General features: G+C 40.4%; 1 protein-coding gene across 2 annotated transcripts in view; it reads left to right on the top strand.

The window, feature by feature from the left end:
* Window positions 1-837: 837 nt before the first annotated feature.
* fbxl17 (F-box and leucine-rich repeat protein 17) overlaps window positions 838-20,721 on the top strand; it is a 245,879-nt gene continuing 225,995 nt past the window's right edge. For both annotated transcript variants that reach the window (XM_061671939.1, XM_061671938.1), the window contains exons 1-6: window positions 838-1,007; window positions 3,111-3,631; window positions 4,411-4,791; window positions 4,902-5,024; window positions 6,012-6,269; window positions 6,346-6,477. In XM_061671939.1, coding sequence (XP_061527923.1) covers window positions 3,131-3,631; window positions 4,411-4,791; window positions 4,902-5,024; window positions 6,012-6,269; window positions 6,346-6,477 — 1,395 coding nt within the window. In that variant the 5' untranslated portion in view covers window positions 838-1,007; window positions 3,111-3,130. The remainder of the gene's footprint in view (window positions 1,008-3,110; window positions 3,632-4,410; window positions 4,792-4,901; window positions 5,025-6,011; window positions 6,270-6,345; window positions 6,478-20,721) is intronic.

Raw genomic sequence — 20,721 nt, 5'->3', positions numbered from 1 at the left:
ACAATTCTGCTTTGTTTTTGTGTCTCTCAACACACATGAAACTGTATTACTAAAACATTTTTCAGTCACCCCGAGGAGAAGAAAAAAAGTGAGCTATATGACTTAAGAGAAATGACGTGAATGTAACTGCACTGGCGCTCACCACCTATTTGTCATATTTTTTTCAACATTTCACCCAAGTGTGTAACTCAAATCAACACAACCCCATTACTCATATTAACACAAAAATACATTTATGTAAAGGGTTTAATTTAAAAAAGAAAATTTAAATTTAATTTCTAAATCTTCCTCGTTGTGTTGTGGTAGTTTGTTGTTGTTTTGTTGTGCTTGCATTTTGTACATTTGGTCAGTATTAACTGCTCTACATTGCGGATGGATGGTTGTCTATCGACAGTAGTTTTCGGTTTGTAATAGTACTTTCAGTACTATGTTCTCTTATGTACACTTTTACGTTTACCTTTATGGCGAGGTAGGCTGTGTTCTTTTTTGCATACACTGTATTGTGTTAATGGGAATTGTGCACTGCCTTCTTGGACAGATCACACTTTAAAAAAAAGAGACCTCAGGTGTCTCAATGGGTTTTTATTTTCTGGTTGAATGATTGAACAAGTAAACTCCAGATAGAAAGGCCGGAGCCAAGATTCAATCTTCGAACCTATGAACTGTGAGGCGGTCCACCGTGCTGCTGCCTGCTGACCAACACTTTTAAGACAATACATACTAAAATACTCCACATACATTTTAGACGAATTGATAATTCTGCAACACTGGCTTTCCGTTTTACGAATCGCCCCTCTTCAGCTTCCGTACTTTGCCCCACGGTGCGGAAGTGTTCTGACGAGCCCAGTTTGAGCTGCCGCTGTTTAGTGTTGGGCGCTGCTAGGCTAACGGGGCTTTTCCGCGTCCTTGTTTCCCCCGACGAGGCGGTGTCAGCGTTCATCTCGACCGGCCAGAAGGCGACTATTATGTGAGCTCGGCGGCCAAGCGTGGGAGCACCGTGCGAACTGGTGAGCGATGTCTGCTGTCGTTGCTACAGCTAGTTTTTAGCATTGAGTAGATTGAGCGAGCTAGCCTGACAGGACAGCTCTTAGTCGCATCTTTATCACTCATTAAAGCTTGCAAAGATGCATAGAAAATGTCAACTGATGACGCAATGGTCAGGTTTACAAATACTCGATCATCACCGTAGTGATAAATGCCTCATCTGACCACCTGTTCTCTTGTTTACACCTTGTTGTTTTCATTCGGTAGCCACCATGCGACCATTTCTTTGTAAAACTGTAGTGTTGCTGTGTTATTTTATTTATTCTGTATTCATCCAAGTATTGTCCAATTAGAGATAGAGATCTCGTCTTCCTGGGAGTCCTGGCCAAGATGCACACAGGAAGTTTTATGCACAAAAAAACCGGGCATACATAATATAACATGAAACCAAAAACGAAAACATAAACACAGAAGGCTACTAGTGCGGTAGGAAGAAGCATAATCGAGTCAGCAACAGCATGAGGTAAAACAGTTACATGTTTCCTGAAGGTCTAGTATACCTTTTGTGACACAGTAGGGAGTGATTCTAGACAAAGTTGCTGTTGAAACTCATTCCATAAAAAGGGGGCATTGTAGGAGAATGCAGCTTTGCCAAGCTCTGACTTCTCAACAAACAAAAAAGCAATACCATTATTTTCATTTCATCTGGTATTAAGAGTGCAACTAAAGTGTTAAAGAACAGAAGTCTGGAGATATATACAGGCAGCGTACCTGGCAAAGACTTCAAGATATACAGCAAAATGTGCGGTTTTCTTCTTTGATACAGAGAGGACGATTGTAATGGTGGACACGAGAGCCTGCAACCATTTTAAAGGAGCATGATACGCAGAGTCCAGCTTTTTAAGCAGGGAGGATGGAGCATGCATGCAGCATGTAAATCATGTTGCCATAGTCTAATACTGACAGAAAGGAACTCATAGTTCACTGCACAATTCTCCTCCTGTCTTCAAATGGGAAGCACTTTTTTTTTTGAAAAAATGCAGTTGAGGCCTAAGCTTTTTCAGCAGGTACCCAATATGCACATCAAAGGACATCTTTTCGTCAAGCTGTATGCCCAAATATTTGTAGGATGGTACTTTTCATGGCATGTCCCTTCCACGGTCAGGATTGGAGGGAGAGCTGTAGTAGCTTGGGAGAAAGAGAATGAGTTTTTTTGCATTAAGTACCAGTCTTGTCTTTAGCAAGGAGTGCTAAAGTGTTTTAATAGCATCCTGTCGGTCCTGATTTAAAGAGGAAGTCACTGTGTAGAAAACGGTGTCATTGTGTAAATCAAGCAGTGCTGGACTTATCCCATTGCCTAGTTTGTGCTTGAAAAGTGAGACAAACAACTACATTAGGTTTCAGGTTGGGACATTGACTTGTTAGGTAAACCTTTCATAGTGTAACAAAATACTTGATTAGATGTTTTGCCTTTACAAAGATAACAATACATAGTTTGTAGTGCACTGAGAGGGCTGTTCCTTTACTTATATTATTATTATTATTATTAATATTATTATTATTATTATTATTATTATTCCAGTTTGCAGTGGTGTAGAACTGCATATTGAGATGTATTTTGAATATTTCAGACATTTAGTTACATGAGGCAGCAACGTGCAGTAATGGTTAGGACGTCTGCCTCGCAGTTCAGGGTTTCAAGCTCCCATTCCAAAAAACATACATTTTAGGTTAATTGAAGACTAAATTGTCCATAGCTTTGTGAGTGGTTGTCTATATGCGACCCTGTGATTGACTGGTGATGACCAGTCCAGGATTTACCCTGCCTGTGGCCGAAAGTGTCTGTCTGTCTGTCTGTCTGTCTGTCTGTCTGTCTGTCTGTCTCTCTCTCTCTCTCTCTCTCTCTCTCTCTCTCTCTCTCTCTCTCTCTCTCTCTCTCTCTCTCTCTCTCTCTCTCTCTCTCTCACACACACACACACACACACACACACACACACACGCGCTGTAGAAAGTGGATGTATGAGGGTGTAAATACAGCAGGGGGTAAGTTATTAGCTCTCACTTCTGGTATAATGCAGCATTATTATAATTGTAAATTAAACACATTTTATCCTTTTCCCTTCCAGAGTTTTCTCGAGTCATCTATATGGGCCATATTCTCTCGAAAAATGGTTACCGTCTGAAGAAGAAGACACGCAAGCAGCATCACAGGAAGAAGAAGAAGAGGAACTGCTTCCTGCAGGGGCCTTGCATGCTGTGCTTCATCATCCACAGCAGCAGCGACGGCCGCGGTCTCAACGAGGACACCGACCCTTTGGAGGCCGGCGTCAACGGCAGCGGCCGCTGTCACAACAGCGTCACCGGCATCACCGTCCCGGGCGTCGGTGGAGTCGGAATCAGCGCGGCGGCAGTCGCGGCCTCCAAGCTCACAGAGCGGTACGCCACCCTAGCATCTCCCGAGGACTGCTCCAAGTTCCTCCTCTCTTCACCAGAGTTAGCTATTTGGGAGGGGCAAGGGAGGACCCTATTGTCAGCTGTCCCGACAAAACTCATTCCACCACCGGCTCTTTTTCGGACTGCTGGCGTTTCTGGGACTGTGCCCATTCCTGTGCCTGTGCCTGGCTGCAGCAGTGACTACGCCGAGATGGTAAGATGCTCATGAAATATGGATCTAGGGTTGGCCTATAAATAACATGTCAGATTTATTTCACAAAAATCTATTCATCGATTCCGCCCCCATCGTGGTTCTCAAACGTTTTACACCAAGTACCACCTGAAAAAATGAATAGCAAGTACCAACATCATGACCAACATTCGGATGCAGCATAGTAGGCCTAAGTGTTAATAAAAAACAACACTGACGTTCTAGTTCTAAAGAGTAAATTTAATCTTATTGTAATCAACTGTAAAATTCTGCACAGTTTGAACATTAACCCTGTGCTTAAATATAGGGGAAAAAAACCCAACTTAAATATTGTTTAATATTTGTCATCTGCGAAAACCAACTAATATTACTGCAGCTTACTCATCTTCCTTTTGTATGTCCGGATGTCTGAGGATAAGCGGTTCAGAAAATGGATGGATGGATGGATGTATCATACTGGTGGTCTTGGTCTACACACAGGCTTACAGTCAGAACGATGCTCAAGCTTGAATTTTCTGTTTAATTATGTTATTACTATGTTTTTATAAAGTGCAATATCATCGAGTGCTATTTTCCTTTTAAAAGAACACATTCCATTTTTTTTTGGGGGGGGGGGTGGAACAGATTAATGGTATTTCCATTCATTAAAATAGTCAATGATGATTTGAGGTACAAGTGTTTTGAGTTACAAGTGTGTTCAAGGAATGAATTCAACTTGTATCTCAAGGCACAAAAGTATTGGGTTTTACGTAAACGTGATCTGTGTGTGTCCCTGTATACAGGTGTGTAAGAGGAAGTGTTCCGAGGTCCAGAGATGCACCCCTTGCAACAAGCAGCCACGCTGTGCCTTTTCTGACCCCGACGGTAGCTTAGAGAACGGAGGAGTGAGCGGAAGCGTGGCAGAGGCTTCTTCGAACTCCCAAACTGGCCACTGCCACCTTCCCATCTGCCCGCTGCCCTGTTCCTCCTCCTCTTCTCCATCATCATCCTCTTCCTCGACAGCGGCCGACGCCTGCTGCGGGTCGGCTCTTCAGGTCGATCCGTCTCACAGCTCAGACTTGTCCCCTGCCAGCCTGCAGCACCACGACGACTGCCAGGCCAAAGGCTCTGACGCTGCTGACCCTTTAAGTATCAACCACTTGCCTTCTTCCATCCTTCTTAAGGTCAGCAGTCATCCAAGGCTTGGCTTTAAGTTTTTTTTTTATTTATTTATTTATTTATTTTTTTTATAAAAGATACATATCTGTCATCACCTACATCTGCTTCACTACAGGTTCTCTCACACTTGACGGTGAAGGAACGTTGCTTGTGTGCCTCTTTAGTCTGCAAGTACTGGAGGGACCTTTGCTTAGACTTCCAGTTCTGGAAGCAAATTGACCTCAGTGGCCTACACCAAGTAAGTCAACGCACAGAAGATATATTCGGTGGGTCCTTTTTTTTCTCCATAGGAAATACTACACAGGGAATTACAGTGAACCCCCCACTATTTGAGAAGGAGAGCTCGAGCCCTTTTGAGAATAGCAAAAATCTGCCAGTATTTGATGACACCAATGTAATGTAATTGTCAATAGATGCCACAAGATGGCGGCAAAGCACTTAGAACAGATTGGATCATAAAAAAGGGTTCGTATGATGTCTCCAGAAGTTTCAATGTTCAAAGTGGCAAGGTACAGATGGGTTGGCTGAAGTTAAAGTAGACTGGTTATTCTGCTTTGATTTATTTATTTACTGTTGTTTGTAACAACACAAACAAAAGCATCAACCCCATTCATTTAGCATGTGCACAATCATACAGTCATGTTACATCAACAAATGTATTTAGTGTACAATGAGGCACATCAGTAATATTACCTTGCATACTAGCCTAGATAACACACTCTCATAAACTGACTGGCATGTTACACAAACAGTAAAAGTCATTAATCTCAAATTTTGGCATTTACACACAATAATAAATGTTAGGGAACATCAGTAATGTTACCTTGCATACTAGCCTAGATAACACACTCGCATACACTGACTAGCATTTTACACAAACAGTAAAAGTCATTAATCTCAAATTTTGTTGTTTACACACAATAATTAATCTTAGGGAACATAAGTGAATTGTAGCAACAATGTAGACTACACAGGCTATAGAGAAGCACAAACAAACTTTGACTATTCCCCGGCACAAGGTGCATTCAAGGACTGCCAAAAAAAACAGGACATCTCAAACACAAGACGACAAAAGACCATTGAGTTAAATGACAACACCACCAAAATAGCGTCAAAGTAATACTTTTATTGCTTTGGCCTGAGCACAAAAACACACAATTGTCACATTTTTCAGTAATTAACGGAGGGTGGATTGACAAACTGTATTCCTACCCTGCTTTTCCAGGTAAACGATGATCTCCTGGCAAAAATAGCCTCTCGGAGGCAGAATGTGACCGAGATAAACATCTCTGACTGCAGGGGCGTCCATGACCACGGCGTGTTCTCCCTGGCCTCTCAGTGTCCTGGCCTTCAGAAGTACACAGCGTACAGATGCAAACAGCTGGGGGACATATCCCTGGCTGCCTTGGCTGCACACTGTCCTCAGCTGGTGAAAGTGCATGTGGGAAACCAGGACAGACTGACAGACAGGGCGCTCATAAAGGTATTCATCTGGAGACATAGCTTCCCTTAAGGAGAAAAACAAAATGTCTAATTTCCATTGTTTTCTGTTTCTACAGCTTGGAGAGTGCTGCAGCGAGCTGAAGGACATTCACCTAGGCCAGTGCTACGGAATCAGCGATGAAGGCATGGTGGCTTTGGCCAAAGGATGCCCCAAACTGCAGAAATTGTACTTGCAGGAGAACAAACTGGTTAGTCGTGCTCTTTGTTTGAATGCTGTTTGTTGCCTCAGTTCTCATCATGCATTTAGAGGGCCCACAGTGTTTTTGTCTGGTTTTCTTCATGTTGTCATAGTTTTCTGTCATAATGGAATGTCCTCAGATGTCCTCCCTTGCACTGAACGCTATGCTATTTAAATGTTGGTTTGTTTGTTTCTGCTGGGCTTTTGGATCCTTTTTTGGGACTGAACTATTTTCATCTTTGAGGTCACCAGGCAGCATTTTTGATGCTATAGAGCAGCAGGATTTTTTTTTTTGAAAGACAATTTTTCACTGACCTGCTGAGCTTGGAATTATTGATCTTATTTTGCTCTTACACTGATTTTATTTTTTCAAATGTGTTTTAGTTTTAACCTGCAACACAACTTAGTGATGTTTTAAGCCACTCGTGCATGTTGTATGTAGATCTTTCATTAATATAATTCCACTACTTCTACGATTAATAATTTGAACATTGATGGACGAGCGCTTTGCATAGATTTTAAATGTAGTGTGTTATTCTTCAATTTACCACTAGATAGGGCTATTTGACTCTTTACTCCAAAAATGCCAGCCAGTTGCATTCTTCCCTCTGGCACAGATTGTATTCATAGCAGTGCAGTTGAGTGTTTCTTTGCCAAACGGCTATCACGAAACCTCTTTTATTGGTCATTTGGCTCAGTGTCTCTGGACTCTCGCATAGAAATAGAATATAACTGCTCATTTGTCATGTCGGCTCCCAAATCCCTTTCATTTGTCTCTTCATTCCAAAGTAAAACCATAAAGAGCTTGATGAATTAGCCCACTCACAGTTGTTAACAATAGCTCAGTTTGTTAAAAGCCCATTCATCAACTTAATTGTTCAACATATTAGGGATAGCCTCTTGCTGAGAGATGAATATTGTTTCTATTAACATCTCAGCACAGCAGTAGGCGTCACAGCCGTTTTTCAGATGTGAGATTGTGGCACTCATTCTTTTTGAGTTTAGATAAGAAGTCCGAGTGGGAATTATTATGTCTAGGCTCTCTGGCTGCTTAGCCAGGTTGTACTCAAACAATTAAAACAACTCAATGTTGCGAAGGAACCTTCAATGAGATCATCCTTCTGTATGTTATCTGCTTTTAATATGGACGATGTGCCTTTACAATATTCTCCTCTTTCTCTTCCTCTCATTGATTAAGGAAAGCGCCACAGGATGTTTTCCGTGTGGTCTCTCAATCGCCTCCTCCCTTTGTTTTTGCCCTTCTTCTCCTTCCTCTTGTCGTCGTTTGTGGGGTTTCTTTTCCATGCTGGAGGGTGGTCTTTCTGTATTAGTAGCGTGTCGAGGTTCTTTTGCTCATGTATCCTTAAAGAAATACTCCAAACCGCTAATAGCAGCACTACCTCTAATCACTGGACACATCATTAGTGATGTGTCCATGTCTTCATGTTGTCATAGTTTTCTGTCATAATGGAATGTCCTCAGATGTCCTCCCTTGCACTGAACGCTATGCTATTTAAATGTTGGTTTGTTTGTACTGGATTTAATATGTACAATTTGATGTGGTGTTTTGTGCGGGTATTCCGGCTTCCTCCCACATCCCAAAAACATATATGGTAGGTTAATTGAAGACTCTATGTTGCCCATAGGTGGGAATATGAGTGTGAATGGTTGTTTGTCTAAATGTGACCTTCAATCTGGTATATGGGCAAACTACTTCCCAATTCGGCCAACCAGGTTAAAGCACTTGCACCTTGCTCGGGTGAATTGGGAAGGCGACCGTTTCAAAGCACCCCTAGCAATTTAAAAAATCTACTCTGTCTTTTTAAACGCAAGATGTCCCCACAGAGCCACCAAATGTGTTATCATGAAACTTGTAAGTGGCGCAAAAAAGTATGGGGACCACTGTACTGTGCTGAAACAATATAAGTGGTATCATCGATGAACGAACTTGGATGCGACTTTCATCACACTGTAGTTGACCACAAAAAGTCTTTAGTGGTTCACCCCCTAGTGTCCAGTCCATGGTGTACACTCGCTCTCGTCCAAAGTCGGCTGGGATCGGCACCAGGTCAGCTAAAACACTAATGCGGACAAGTGTTAATGGATGGATCGTAGTTGATGTGGTGGCAGCACAGTCAATCTAGTGGTTAGCACGTCTGCTTTACATTTTTGAGGTTCGGGGTTTGAATCTTGGCTTTAGGCCTGCCTCCCTGTGTAAAGATTGAATGTTCTCCTCGTGCTTGTGTGAGTTTTCTCTACGTACTCCTTTCACATTCCAAAGCCTCGCATGTTATGTGAGGGTCATTGAAGACTCAAAATTGTCCACTGTTGTAAATATTAGTGTGACTAGTTGATTGTCTATATATGCCCCGCTGGCGATCAGTCCTGGGTGTACCCCACTTCTCGGCCAAATCCCGCTGTGATAGGCTACAGATCATCCACCGATCTAATGAGGACAAGTGCTTAAGTAAATGGATGGATGGAAGTCGATGTTGTGGCAGGTTGATTTTTGAATTAGAATTGTGATTTTCTTGATGCATTGTCATGTTCAGAATGTCTCCAGCTTTAACTTGCTGGTTGACAGAGTGACACAAAGTTGAGAGTGATGTGTTGTTAGAGAAGTGGGTTGCTCTATGGTGTCTCAGATAGTCCCTTTGGCAGCGACCCTGCATTCCTTATAGGTGCTCATCCACTATTTATGTCACATTTGCTTTTATGGCACTGGTTGCCTTTCAAGTATTGTTTTCATCCTCTGAAGTGAGTGCCCCCCCCCCCCCCCCACCACTTTTGCCCATTCTTATTCCGTTGTCGCCCATCACACGGAAGGGCAAAGGCTCAGAGAATAACAAATTCCTCTTTTTTTCAGTTTACTTCAGCGATAGAGGAAAGACAAAAATGAAACTTTTGGTGGATAAGCTAAAAACTGAACAATTTAACCCTCTTTCTGTGTTGGCAACTTTGCTCTACTGTTCTTTTTCAATTAAATGCTATTTGCAATCGGCGGACATTTTTTGCCTGGGAAGCACTTTTCCTTTTTTAACGCTCTCTTAAATGTGCTTCATCTGCCCTCCTGTCTTGTTAAAATCACAGAGCGTGTGCTTCATTTTCTTGCAATAGGATTGAAAGCATGTTCACACACACACACACACACACACACACACACACACACACACACACACACACACACACACACTGATTATTTACAATTTTAATCAGTCCAGAATGTGAGTGGAATTGCAGAAGCCCCGAACATAGATTAGCATGTGCCCTCAATTTGGGGCTAATTACTACTTTGCATTTTCAATCAGAGCCTGTGCTGCTTTTGACGCTTTTCCCCCCCCATCATTCTCCGACACTTTTCAGACTCGGACGGAGGGAATTTATTTCTTTGAGCACAAACGGTGTGTGGATCGACATGAAACGGCGATCTGTCGGAGAGCAAAGCGTTTCTTGGCCGCCTCTGGTCTGACGGCCTGTCAGCGGTCTACTTTCTGTGGGTGTCAGAATGACAGCGAACCCCCTGACGGTCCAATCAGGCAGATTAAATTGTATATTGACACTTTCAGATTTAATTAACCAGATTATAGGGCCATCAGAGACAAAGGACGTGCTAATGATAGCTGTCGCTCATTATGGGATCGCCCTTTTGACATGTACCAACACACAGAGGCCTTGTTTAAAAAAAAATGTCAGGGACACACACTTGCAGGAGCTGATGAAGTGAACAGCTGCCAGCTGCACTGGAATGTCCTGTGGAAACTTTATTCACATATTTGACAGTAATTACACATAAATAGAAGCACTCTGAGCTCACACACTCAAATGGACAAACAGTGTATTGTGTCACGTCCATAGAGTCTTCAAAGGCTTGACTTTTTTGGATATCAGATGGTGGCAGTTGAACGCTGCAAATTATAAACCACCCTTGATAGTTAATCAGTTTTTCCCAACGTTTATTTAGGTAATGCACAGCACATATTTTATGTGAAAAATTTCACAGAACAAAAATATCTCAAAGACTATATACTACAGTACTGAAATAATGATGATCTCACCTCAATTAACTCACAAATTGTCTTAATGTGAAATCTGGGCTTGTTTAATTGACCAGAACGCTGTTATTCTGTTGTATAAATGGCAGCATGTGGGATACACAGGTCAATTGTACATTCTGCAGTCTACTGGAAGAGCATTTAATTGTTCTACCTGTCACCATATGTCACAGGCATAGATGAAAAAAGCTAAACTATTTTGAAAATAAATCATGTCGTCATTTTGGGACCATTCAGCAAAATTGGATAATTTCTTGCGCACACCTGATGCTCTCTCGTGGCGCAGTGGTTGGGAATCACTGCATTAGATGCCTGCGTGCCTGTGATTTCTTTAGCACTTATGCTTCTTGTTACCATTTTTTGCCTCCCCACCATTTAGATCAGTTCCCAGGTGCCTTAATAGGATGTCTCTGTGTCTGTACTTTAGTCATTATACCTCAAAGATCAAGAATCATAGCAAACTTTTCACCCTCTTAAAAAAATAAAATAAAAAAATGCCTGTCTTGGGCAGTCCTGTCTAATGCAAATGAGCCAATCTTCAGCCAATACCCCTCTCCTGCTGTGCTTATGCAGCATATGGCCTTCGTTATTATGATGACTAGTGTGTGCAAATTGCAAAGAGACCATGAGCCGGGCGCCCACATTAATAGCCTTTATTGTTTTTTTCAATCAGCAAATTATACTTAATTGAGAATTAGTTCATTAGTTTGAGGCTCCTTGTAGTGGCTTTTGCAGTGGGCACTTCACCAAACACAAATACCACATGGTAGAATCGCTACTGTAATGTCACATTTTTTAAGAATATCAATGTTAATGTTAACATATCTGGCCTGAGATGATCAAATTAACCCAATACTGTATGAACATTTAATTCATGTGACCAAAACCATTCCAGGTTCATTGTCGCCATTATTATAAAACTCTACAGCGTTTTGAAGTAAGATTTGAGTAAAAGTGTAAAATTGACTTGTACAAAGAACATCTGTTAAACTAATTAAAATAAAAATGTGATGGTGGGTGTACAGTGAATACGGAAGGGTAGAGCGGGAGAATTGCTGAAGGCAGTCAACTTCATGCATCATTGCTTTTTAACATTCTTAACTGTCAGCGGTTTGACCTTTTCAGTTTTGTGTGACTTTCGTGGCCTACTTTTCCCAGAAACTTTTGATGCAACTTTAGGGACATTCAAATTTTGTGGTACCTCTGTGTCACCGTTATCGTTCTCGATCTTTCATTAGCCTCCTGACCTCCTCCCAGGACACTTCAGTTTTTATTTAAATTAATGAGAACTATATTTTCTTTCATTTTTTTTAAACCTGTGCTTTGATAGGGCAAGCCTGAGAAGTGTGCATTTTTCCTTAATTGTGTGTATTTATAGACTGATGAAAGATGATACATATTTTCAGTGTCCATGTTCATTCTAGTATTAAAAAGTTTTACTTGAATCCCTGCCGCACTTTAAATTCTGTGTGTTTATTCAGAGGGAACAGCGCTTTCCTCTCTTCGGTATCCTCCTTCGAGTGCTTCTGCATCGATCTGTTTCCTCCAAAATGCCTTTTTGTGTTTGTGTGTGTGCCTTTGTAGCTGTTACCGCTTTTTGCCTGAAGAGTAATAAGATGCATTAATGAGCTCCGACTTCAACTTGGACAGCCAGCTCCACTCAGACACGGACACCGTCGATAAGTTCCCTCCGCCGGCCTGCCCACGAACAAAACACGCTTTAAAGTGGAGAGTGATAAAAACAAAGAGGAAAATTGGAAAAGCCTTTCTTTTTTTGGGGGGAATTAGAAGTCTGTGAAGCATGCATCTAAAGCGATGTTTCACCTTGGCGGTTTAGTTTCGACATTTGTTATGCTGGGATAAGAATCGTGATCAACATGTGCTCAAACACACAGGTGGAATGCCTTATTAAAAACGAAGGTGAAGACTGTGGTGTGTGGCATGGATGGTCTCTTGGAATTGGAAGGTCAGGAGTGGGAGTAACACTTCTTAATATTTGGTCTTTTTGTCAACTGAATGCCAGAAATGTGGGTGGCGAGTTAGAAAATGTGGTCGAAATCTCTTTCAGTTCTACAATTGTAGAAAAATATCAACAGCATCTCAGCGATGCAAACCTAAACTGCATTTGGTGCAACACACAAACAAAATCCTTGGAAATGTTCACCATTCTCCACGTTCCCACATTTGGTGCCTGAATTATGATTCTTTACCCATCCAAAACCTTTTTCTGGAAATCGTTTTATCTGTCCAATGTCTATTATTTGTTTGTTTGTTGGAAGTTGTCTTTTCACTTGACACCAGAAACAGTCAGGGTCTTTGTGTTGCAGTTTTTGTCAGTTCCCTCCAGAGGGCGTGGTAAGACTGCCCAGAAGCAGGAGCTTCATACTGTATGCTGGGATAAACTCATTCTCAAATGGTCATTCAAAGTCATTTTACTACAGAAAAAGACAATACTCAATGTTTATTCTACTTTAAAAGTTACTATTTTATGTAACATGTACACGCCTGCACACTCCACTACAAGAGCTGTGTCAAACATTCTTTCTTCACAAATATAATGCTGCTCAGTTTTGATTGACGCAGTCAGAGGTGTTTGCAGTTATATAAAACTGTACTGCATCACACTGAGACCTGTTTCTAATGTTGTCCTACTTATTTAGCTACATGAGTGACACAGTATTAGGAACACCTCTCAGTATAATGTAATAAGTGAAACATGTACACCACTGCAAACAACCAAGAATAATAGACACACACCTTGAGCATTATTAGTTTTGTAAGGGCTTAATGGTGAATACAGCTCTTGCATTGGACTACATCAGGTTGTGGATTTAATGAGATGTCTAGTGCATACAGTATCCCAATCAGAATCATGAAAATTTGAGTGTTACAGTGACTAAAGTGCATTGATCGAATAACAACCATAGGTTAAATAAATTAATCTTTATGTGCAAATAAAATATCAATCCAAGAATAATTATTAACGAGATAAAATCAGTGTATTATGCACGATGTGGAGAGGTAGTCAGTGAATGTTTTTTTTTTTTATTGATATGAAAAGAGGAGTTCCAACTTTTTTCCCCACATAATTTGAAATGATCCCTTGCTACAGCTTCTTTTGACCACATAAGCAAGAAAAACATTCTGTTAATCTGTTTTATTTTTTTAAAGAGGATAAATGTTCATTTGTGTTCTCTGATATTGGGTCTTTATTGCGGCAGCATGTTGTTGGAGTGGTTAGCCCGTCTGCCTCACAGTTGAGACGTCCAGGGTTTGAATCTCGGCTCAAGACTTTGCATTTTCTCCCGCATGCTTGCTTGGGGTACTCCGGCTTGGATGGATGCAAAAATTCACGGACCTCTTCATGGGTAGTGGAATGATTACCTATTGTCCTTCCACATTGATAGTGCGAGTCGAGATGTTGTTCAAAATCCTACTGGAGCCTGGATTTTTCTTCTCCCTCGGTTACCGAAGCTGCAGATCGAGAAACAGAAGACAATTTAAATCAGTTAAGGTGACGAACATCTGTTGCTGCAAGAGGATATGCTTCCACCTCAAGTCAAAAACACATGATTAGTGACAAGTCGACATTAAGCTCTGGGCATGATTGTGGAGTAGTGAAGTCGACTAGTAGACTAGTCTGTACAACCCCAATACACATGCCTTCCAATTCGCTGGTGTCCAGTTCAGTGTTCCCTGCCTTTCGCTCAATGTCCGCTAGTTTCTTTTGCGTTGGTGGAAAGTGTACGTAATGTTGTGGCCGTTGAGAGCAGGCCTTTAGGATGCAAGCTTGCAAACGTTAAGATGTGAGCAAGTCTTTCACTTGTGTAGAGATACTGTATATGGCGTTTGCAGCACTAGTAAAGATAGTGCACTACCATTACCGTATTACTTCGCCTGTGAGGTTGGTGCGCAGCTGGCTTTAACTGATTTATTGTTGCTTTGAAAGCACTCACTTAAATCTCATATTTCTCCATTTCTTAACCCAGGCTTCCTCGACCGCAACCTGCATGACCTCAGTGTTTAAAGAGCATTGCGTTGTGTGTTTATCCAGCTCCAGATGGCGACAGCTCCTGACACCTGGCCAGGGATGTCACCGTGATTCACGGCCCTGTGTGACACCGTGCCGTGTGACGCCTTTACTCCTCTTAATCCCTTTGCGCCTCTCTTCTTTCGTCCACTCACTGTCCCTCTTGCTTTCACCCGTGATGATGAGCTTCTCTTTTGTTTTGAGAAGGGCACCGATGATGTCATCGTTTCAAAACCGGAATGGAGTGGTGGGCCTTTTTAGTCCAGCGGACACTGTGATGAATAGTTTTCCTTGACGATCCGGTTGTGTCGTGTGTGTGTGTGTGTGTGTGTGTGTGTGTGTGTGTGTGTGTGTGATGTTGGGAGAAAAAAAACAACATGCAAAACAAAACAAAAAAACAACAAAACGCTCTCTTAGAACTAATTACTTTACTAATTGCTGCCAAACACAAAAGAGTGTTAGCAAGATATTGTTTTGATCTTTGTTCTTTTGTTGTTTAGCAGATAATGAGCAAAAGGTTTTGGTGCAAAGCTGTAAAAATAAATGAACACAGTTATTTCGTCTTTTTGCTATTTGAGTCACATTAAAACCCCCTGCTTCAGTATTTAAATGGTAGAGTCCCATGTGTGTAGTCCCAACATTTTAGGCCAGTGATTCTGAAAGTGTGCTAAGGTACGGGCTCCTCTCTTGTGGTACTCAGTGTGTGGTATGTGGCAAAAGTCTTAGCAGTGATGCATGAAACCCTTGCATCTAAAACGCCATCTTACAACCAAATACTTGATAAAGCGGCAGATTTAAAAATAAATATTTACTTAGATACAATTGTCATTTAACTTTTATTATGCAATACATTTTAATCAAATCATATATTTTTTTATTTTCTTGGATTTAAGCACAGTGTTAATGTTTAAATTCTGCATAATGTTACAGTGGCTTAAACTGTTTAGATTTTATCCAGTACAATTTTTTTTTACTTTTCATGCACAGTAGCTATGCTATTTTTCAAGTAGTGGAGTACATTTTTTAAAATCCATTCCAGTTGAATTTAACTTTTAGGTGCTATACATTTGCATTTAATCTTTAAGAAGGGTGTTTGTTTTATGCATATAGTTAGTTACAGTTTTTGTTATGTGCGTTACATTTGAATTGATTGTGCGTTACATTTGAATTGAATCATTATAATTTTTTTCATAAACATATGCGCAGTGTTAAAGTACAAATGTGCAGAATGTTGTAGTGGCTTACAGTGATATTCAATTTTAGGAGTAAAACCTTTCCCTCATTTTTACGCTACTGTATTTTCATGTTGGCCATTATGATGGTATTGGAGAGCGAAGTATTTTTTGAAGTTTGAGAACCACAGTCTCTTCTGGCTGTACTAACACACAGCCAGAAAAATTAGGTGCTTCATGATTTCGAAAATATTTCAGAACTAATTTATTTTTTATCTTTGCCGTTTTAGTTGCAATGGAATAATTTCCCCATTCCAATATTTAAATGGTTGAGTGCTGTTAATCAAATCCTAAAATCCTCCATAATTTCAATGAACCGGTAAGTAGCCTGCTTTGTTTTCCTTCAAGAAGCTTTGACAATTCTAAAGTTGTGTACTAGATGTACAGAGAATTAAAAAAAATGTCTATCTCTGAACTGGACCACATTTCAGAAATGATGGTTAAAGTAAAGTAAAAGAGCTCTAAAAACACTTAAATCATTAAAACAGCAAAATAGTGTGATGTGGATTGGGTTGATATGAGTGCAAATATAAAAATAATGCTATTGTTGCGTGAGTGAGGTAGATATGACATGTAAATGCAAAGGCAATATCATTGGTGAGTGACTAATATGAAGTACATACAGTTAAGTGACAGGCGCTTAATAATTACAGTAGTACAGTAAAGTGACTGGTGGTATTGTGCTTATCCATTAGTTAACTGACATAAGACCAGAGACAAACTTGGCGCATCATGATTTTCTTCCCTTCTCGGTGCATTTAATACACATTTGAACCATTACCCTGTCCCAATGTGTGAATGGTAATCATGTTCATCTGTCATTTTCACGTAAACCCGAAAATAGCCCGCAATATATATATATATATATATATATTTAAAAAAAAAAAAAAAATTATTTATGTAAGTCACAATGGTACCGTTACCTCATCTCAGCATTTGAATTGTAAAGTCCTGTTAATTGAATCCTAAGGTCTTCTGTCATTTGCCCATGTACCAAAAAGTAGCCTGCTATCTAACGTACACCCAGAAAGACAAACAAAAATGTTTCTGCATCATTACTCTTTTTGCAGTCTGTCACGATGGAACTAGTTCCCCTTCCCGTTGTGTGAATGGTAGAGCCCTGTCATCTAACACAATTGTTTTCCATGAAGTCGACAAAAATTGTAGTGTCTTATGATTTATTAGAGAAATGTGATAGAAGTGTTCTCACCCACCCCAGAATAGAAAATGGTACGGTCCAGTCCATTTGTTATTCTCCATGAACCAGACAGTCGTCTTCTGGGTAACCAACATTTCTTGCTTTTTTTCTATTTTTATTGGAGCAATTGATTTTCTTGATTTGTAGTTTGAGTCATCATGGAACTGTTTCTTCCTCGCCAGAATATAAAAATGGTACAGCCACATCGTCATACATCATCCTTTGTGTATCACACATTTTTTCACCCCGAGCACCAGGGGAGGCGAATGCCCTCTTGGAATTGCTATATTATTTCAACGAATTAAGTGCCTTATCGAGTGCTTCAACATTTCGGAAAACTCACCAATTTTTGGATGTGGTGTATCCTGATAAAAATGTATGCATATCTAAAACCCAGTCAGTAGTGCACCCTAGAAAGTTAGGCACCAGTTTGACCGATCAATATGAAATTGGGTAGACATCTCTAACAATAAGGGTATCATAGATAGATGGGTGACATTAAATTGTTGGGGAGGAAGTTCTAGGATCATTTCAAGGATCTGCTATGAAAAAGGGGTGTGAGTGCCTGTTTGTCACTGCTTGCAACTTTGTTACATTTGTTATTGAGTTCATTTAGTTGTTATATTTAGTGTTTTAATTTCACACCTGTGTGTTGTACGAGGGGTTAACTGGCTTTGAGCAGGACCGAAATCGCTGTCTTGTGTTTGACTTTAAAATAAGGGCCAATCTTTTACTGCCTCATTCTCATCAGAGCTCATGCTTTTGATAGCAGAAACTGTTGCTGGCCCATTTCCCCCCCTCCACTTTCTCTAACATTTGGCTGAGGTCCGCGCTCCACTGTTGTAGTTTCCAACTCTTTTCACGCTCATGTCCGCCGCCTCTCTTTCAATCACCCCCCCATCTCCTACCTGCCACCTCCTGTCTGTTTGATTGAGAGGCCAAACCTGCTCTAATCACTGACTTCATTAGTGATGATTGATAAGCTGCAAGAAGGCGCGCGTTTCCGTGCGCATTTATTTACATGTGAGTAACATGTTTTACTCAGTCTTCTTTTTTCCGACTTGCGCGCTTGCCTATCACCCGCACTCCACTGTGATGCATTCAGGGGCCGGCCGGCAACAGAGGTTCAATACTCGGGGTAATGAATGTGTTTAATAAGCGCGGTGGGTCGATGGGCTTAATGAAGGTGTGACAGAAGAAGGTACTCGCAGAATGCTGCTGTAACGAGACTTTAACGAGCCGCCGGGGTTAACGAGGTCACAAACTGTATTGGTGAGGGCATCCCAATTATGGTCTATCTGTCCTGGTTTTCATCCCCTGATCTGGCTCTCCTTGCCGGACCTCCATGTGGTAGATTTTATGGTACCAACTGTTTTTTTTTGTCCATCACACTGCACTGTTTCTTAATAACTGATTTTTGCAGCCTTTCAGCCTCCACTCTGCAAATTGTCAATTGTCAAAAATTCCCTGCCATATGACTTTTGTAAGGACTTGAATTGACTTTTTTTTTCAAATTAAATAATAATTATGTACCTCTAACCTTCTACCCTTAACCAAAAATGTAAAATGTGTATTTAAAAATGTACAGAGATTATTATTTTTTGACTGTCATTATCATAAAGCAAAAATAAACCCAATACCTTAACTTAATAACAAATGTGAAAATAAGCATGATAGTGGTTTGGATCCCTTAGTTTTGCGTGACATTCGACCCAAATTCTGTATTCTTCAATATCAGTGCAAGGATTTAATCTTTATGTTTTTCCACTAAATATTGGTAGGACACATTTTTAAAGCGTGGCCTTTATTATTTAAAGTCAGCATAAATACAGTAAAAATGTAACAAATTATTAACAATAAAACTAATTTTCCACCTACACTAATTTTAAGAAAAAAAACTTTTTTTTTTTAGATTCAGCTCATTGCATCATCACATTAGAGTTTAATTCATTGTCCTGGTTGATGTTTTGTTATTGTTTTTTTTTTTATTTTAGAAGAAAATAACAGCTTTTGTTTTTGGTACTTTGAGACCTTCAAGTTGTTTACCACATGTTTTAGAGGCAGGGCTCGGTGGGCTCGGTTGAATAGTGTATAATTTATGTGCTTGATTTGGGTGGGCAGAAACAAGAATAAAAAAAAAATAATTTACGTTTCATACAGTAGAACGTTGAGTGCGTTACAATGTCTTGACTGTTTTCTAGTCTTGACATAATTTGCGTTGGTGTGCAGAATTGCCATGTCTTATTCAGTGAATGTTTATTTAGTTAATTACTCAACATATGCGACATGGTGGGCGACTGGTTAGAGCGTCAGCCTCACAGTTCTGAGGACCCGGGTTCAATCCCCGGCCCCGCCTGTGTGGAGTTTGCATGTTCTCCCCATGCCTGTGTGGGTTTTCTCCGGGCACTACGGTTTCCTCCCACATCCCAAAAACAGGCATGGTAGGTTAACTGACGACTCTAAATTACCCGTAGGCGTGACTGTGAGTGCGAATGGTTGTTTGTTTGTATGTGCCCTGCGATTGGCTGGCAACCAGTTCAAGGTGTACCCCGCCTCCTGCCCGATGACAGCTGGGATAGGCTCCAGCATGCCCGCGACCCGAGTGAGGAGAAGCGGCTCAGAAAATGGATGGATGGATGGATACTCAACATATCTGCTTTATATTTATATGAAGTTCTCCAAAATGTTGTGCAACTGATGTAAAACACAAGAATTAACTAACGATAATTTATAGTTTTTTTCTTCATTGTGATACAGTGCTATATAGTGTATTTCTGAGCTGGGGTAGGAGCTGAAATGTTTCTGTTGTATAATCACTTACACGAAGCACTTTTTTTAAATATTTCTTTTTATTATTATTTTCTTTTTGCTACTGCAGCAAAAAAACAAACAAAAAAAAAATTTGGTATCTGTTGGAACCAGTTCAGGGTGTACCCTGCCTCCTGCCCGATGACAGCTGGGATAGGCTCCAGCATGCCCGCGACCCTAGTGAGGAGAAGCGGCTCAGAAAATGGATGGAAGGGTATCTGTTGGAATCACCACAATAACATTTTGCATGTCATGTGGTAACGGGTGAGAGTGACTTTATCATTTTTTGTTTGTAGTTCACAGCCTGGTTAGAATTGGAATAAAATCCACTTTTAGTTTGTATATTTTTATGCTTGATGTGTTGTAGGACAGATGTTTTTAATACTATTGTTTCATATTTTAAAAAAGGAGAGAAAAAAAAAGAAAAAAACATTTGAAAGGGAAAACAACTCGACTTAGTTTCTCACAGACCTCGCAGGAGAGGTTTCTGATTTGTGTTTTTCCTTCTCTGCACATTTGTCAGCCTGTATAAACGCACTTCTAGTTGGTCTGGATTGGGTTTGCTCAGGCATTTTTGTTTTGTTTTGTTTTGTTTTTCTTAAAATTCCAAATCTAATTTCAGTGAGTTATTACACTGTGTTGTGGTTTTGCTCACATGCTCGGGTTGATGGACTTTGTTATAGAATTGGACTAAGCCTGAGTGAAAAAAGGATTCTTCCGTCTGAATCCACACTGCTCGATTCCGAAGTCAATAAGTGGGATGAAAGTAGTTTTTTTTTGACCTTCTTGTTACGAGATGCATTTCAGAAACATCTTCACATTTGCTTCACATGAAAATATTTAGCACCAAAAAACTCCAACCTGATTTGCAGTTCATGATAATGACATACTTGGCAAATAAAGATGATTCTGATAAGAATAAAGAAAAACAAAG

The sequence above is a fragment of the Phycodurus eques genome, chromosome 3 (assembly GCF_024500275.1).
Source record: "Phycodurus eques isolate BA_2022a chromosome 3, UOR_Pequ_1.1, whole genome shotgun sequence".
NCBI lineage: Eukaryota > Metazoa > Chordata > Actinopteri > Syngnathiformes > Syngnathidae > Phycodurus > Phycodurus eques.
This window is presented reverse-complemented; position numbering and strand designations above follow the sequence as displayed.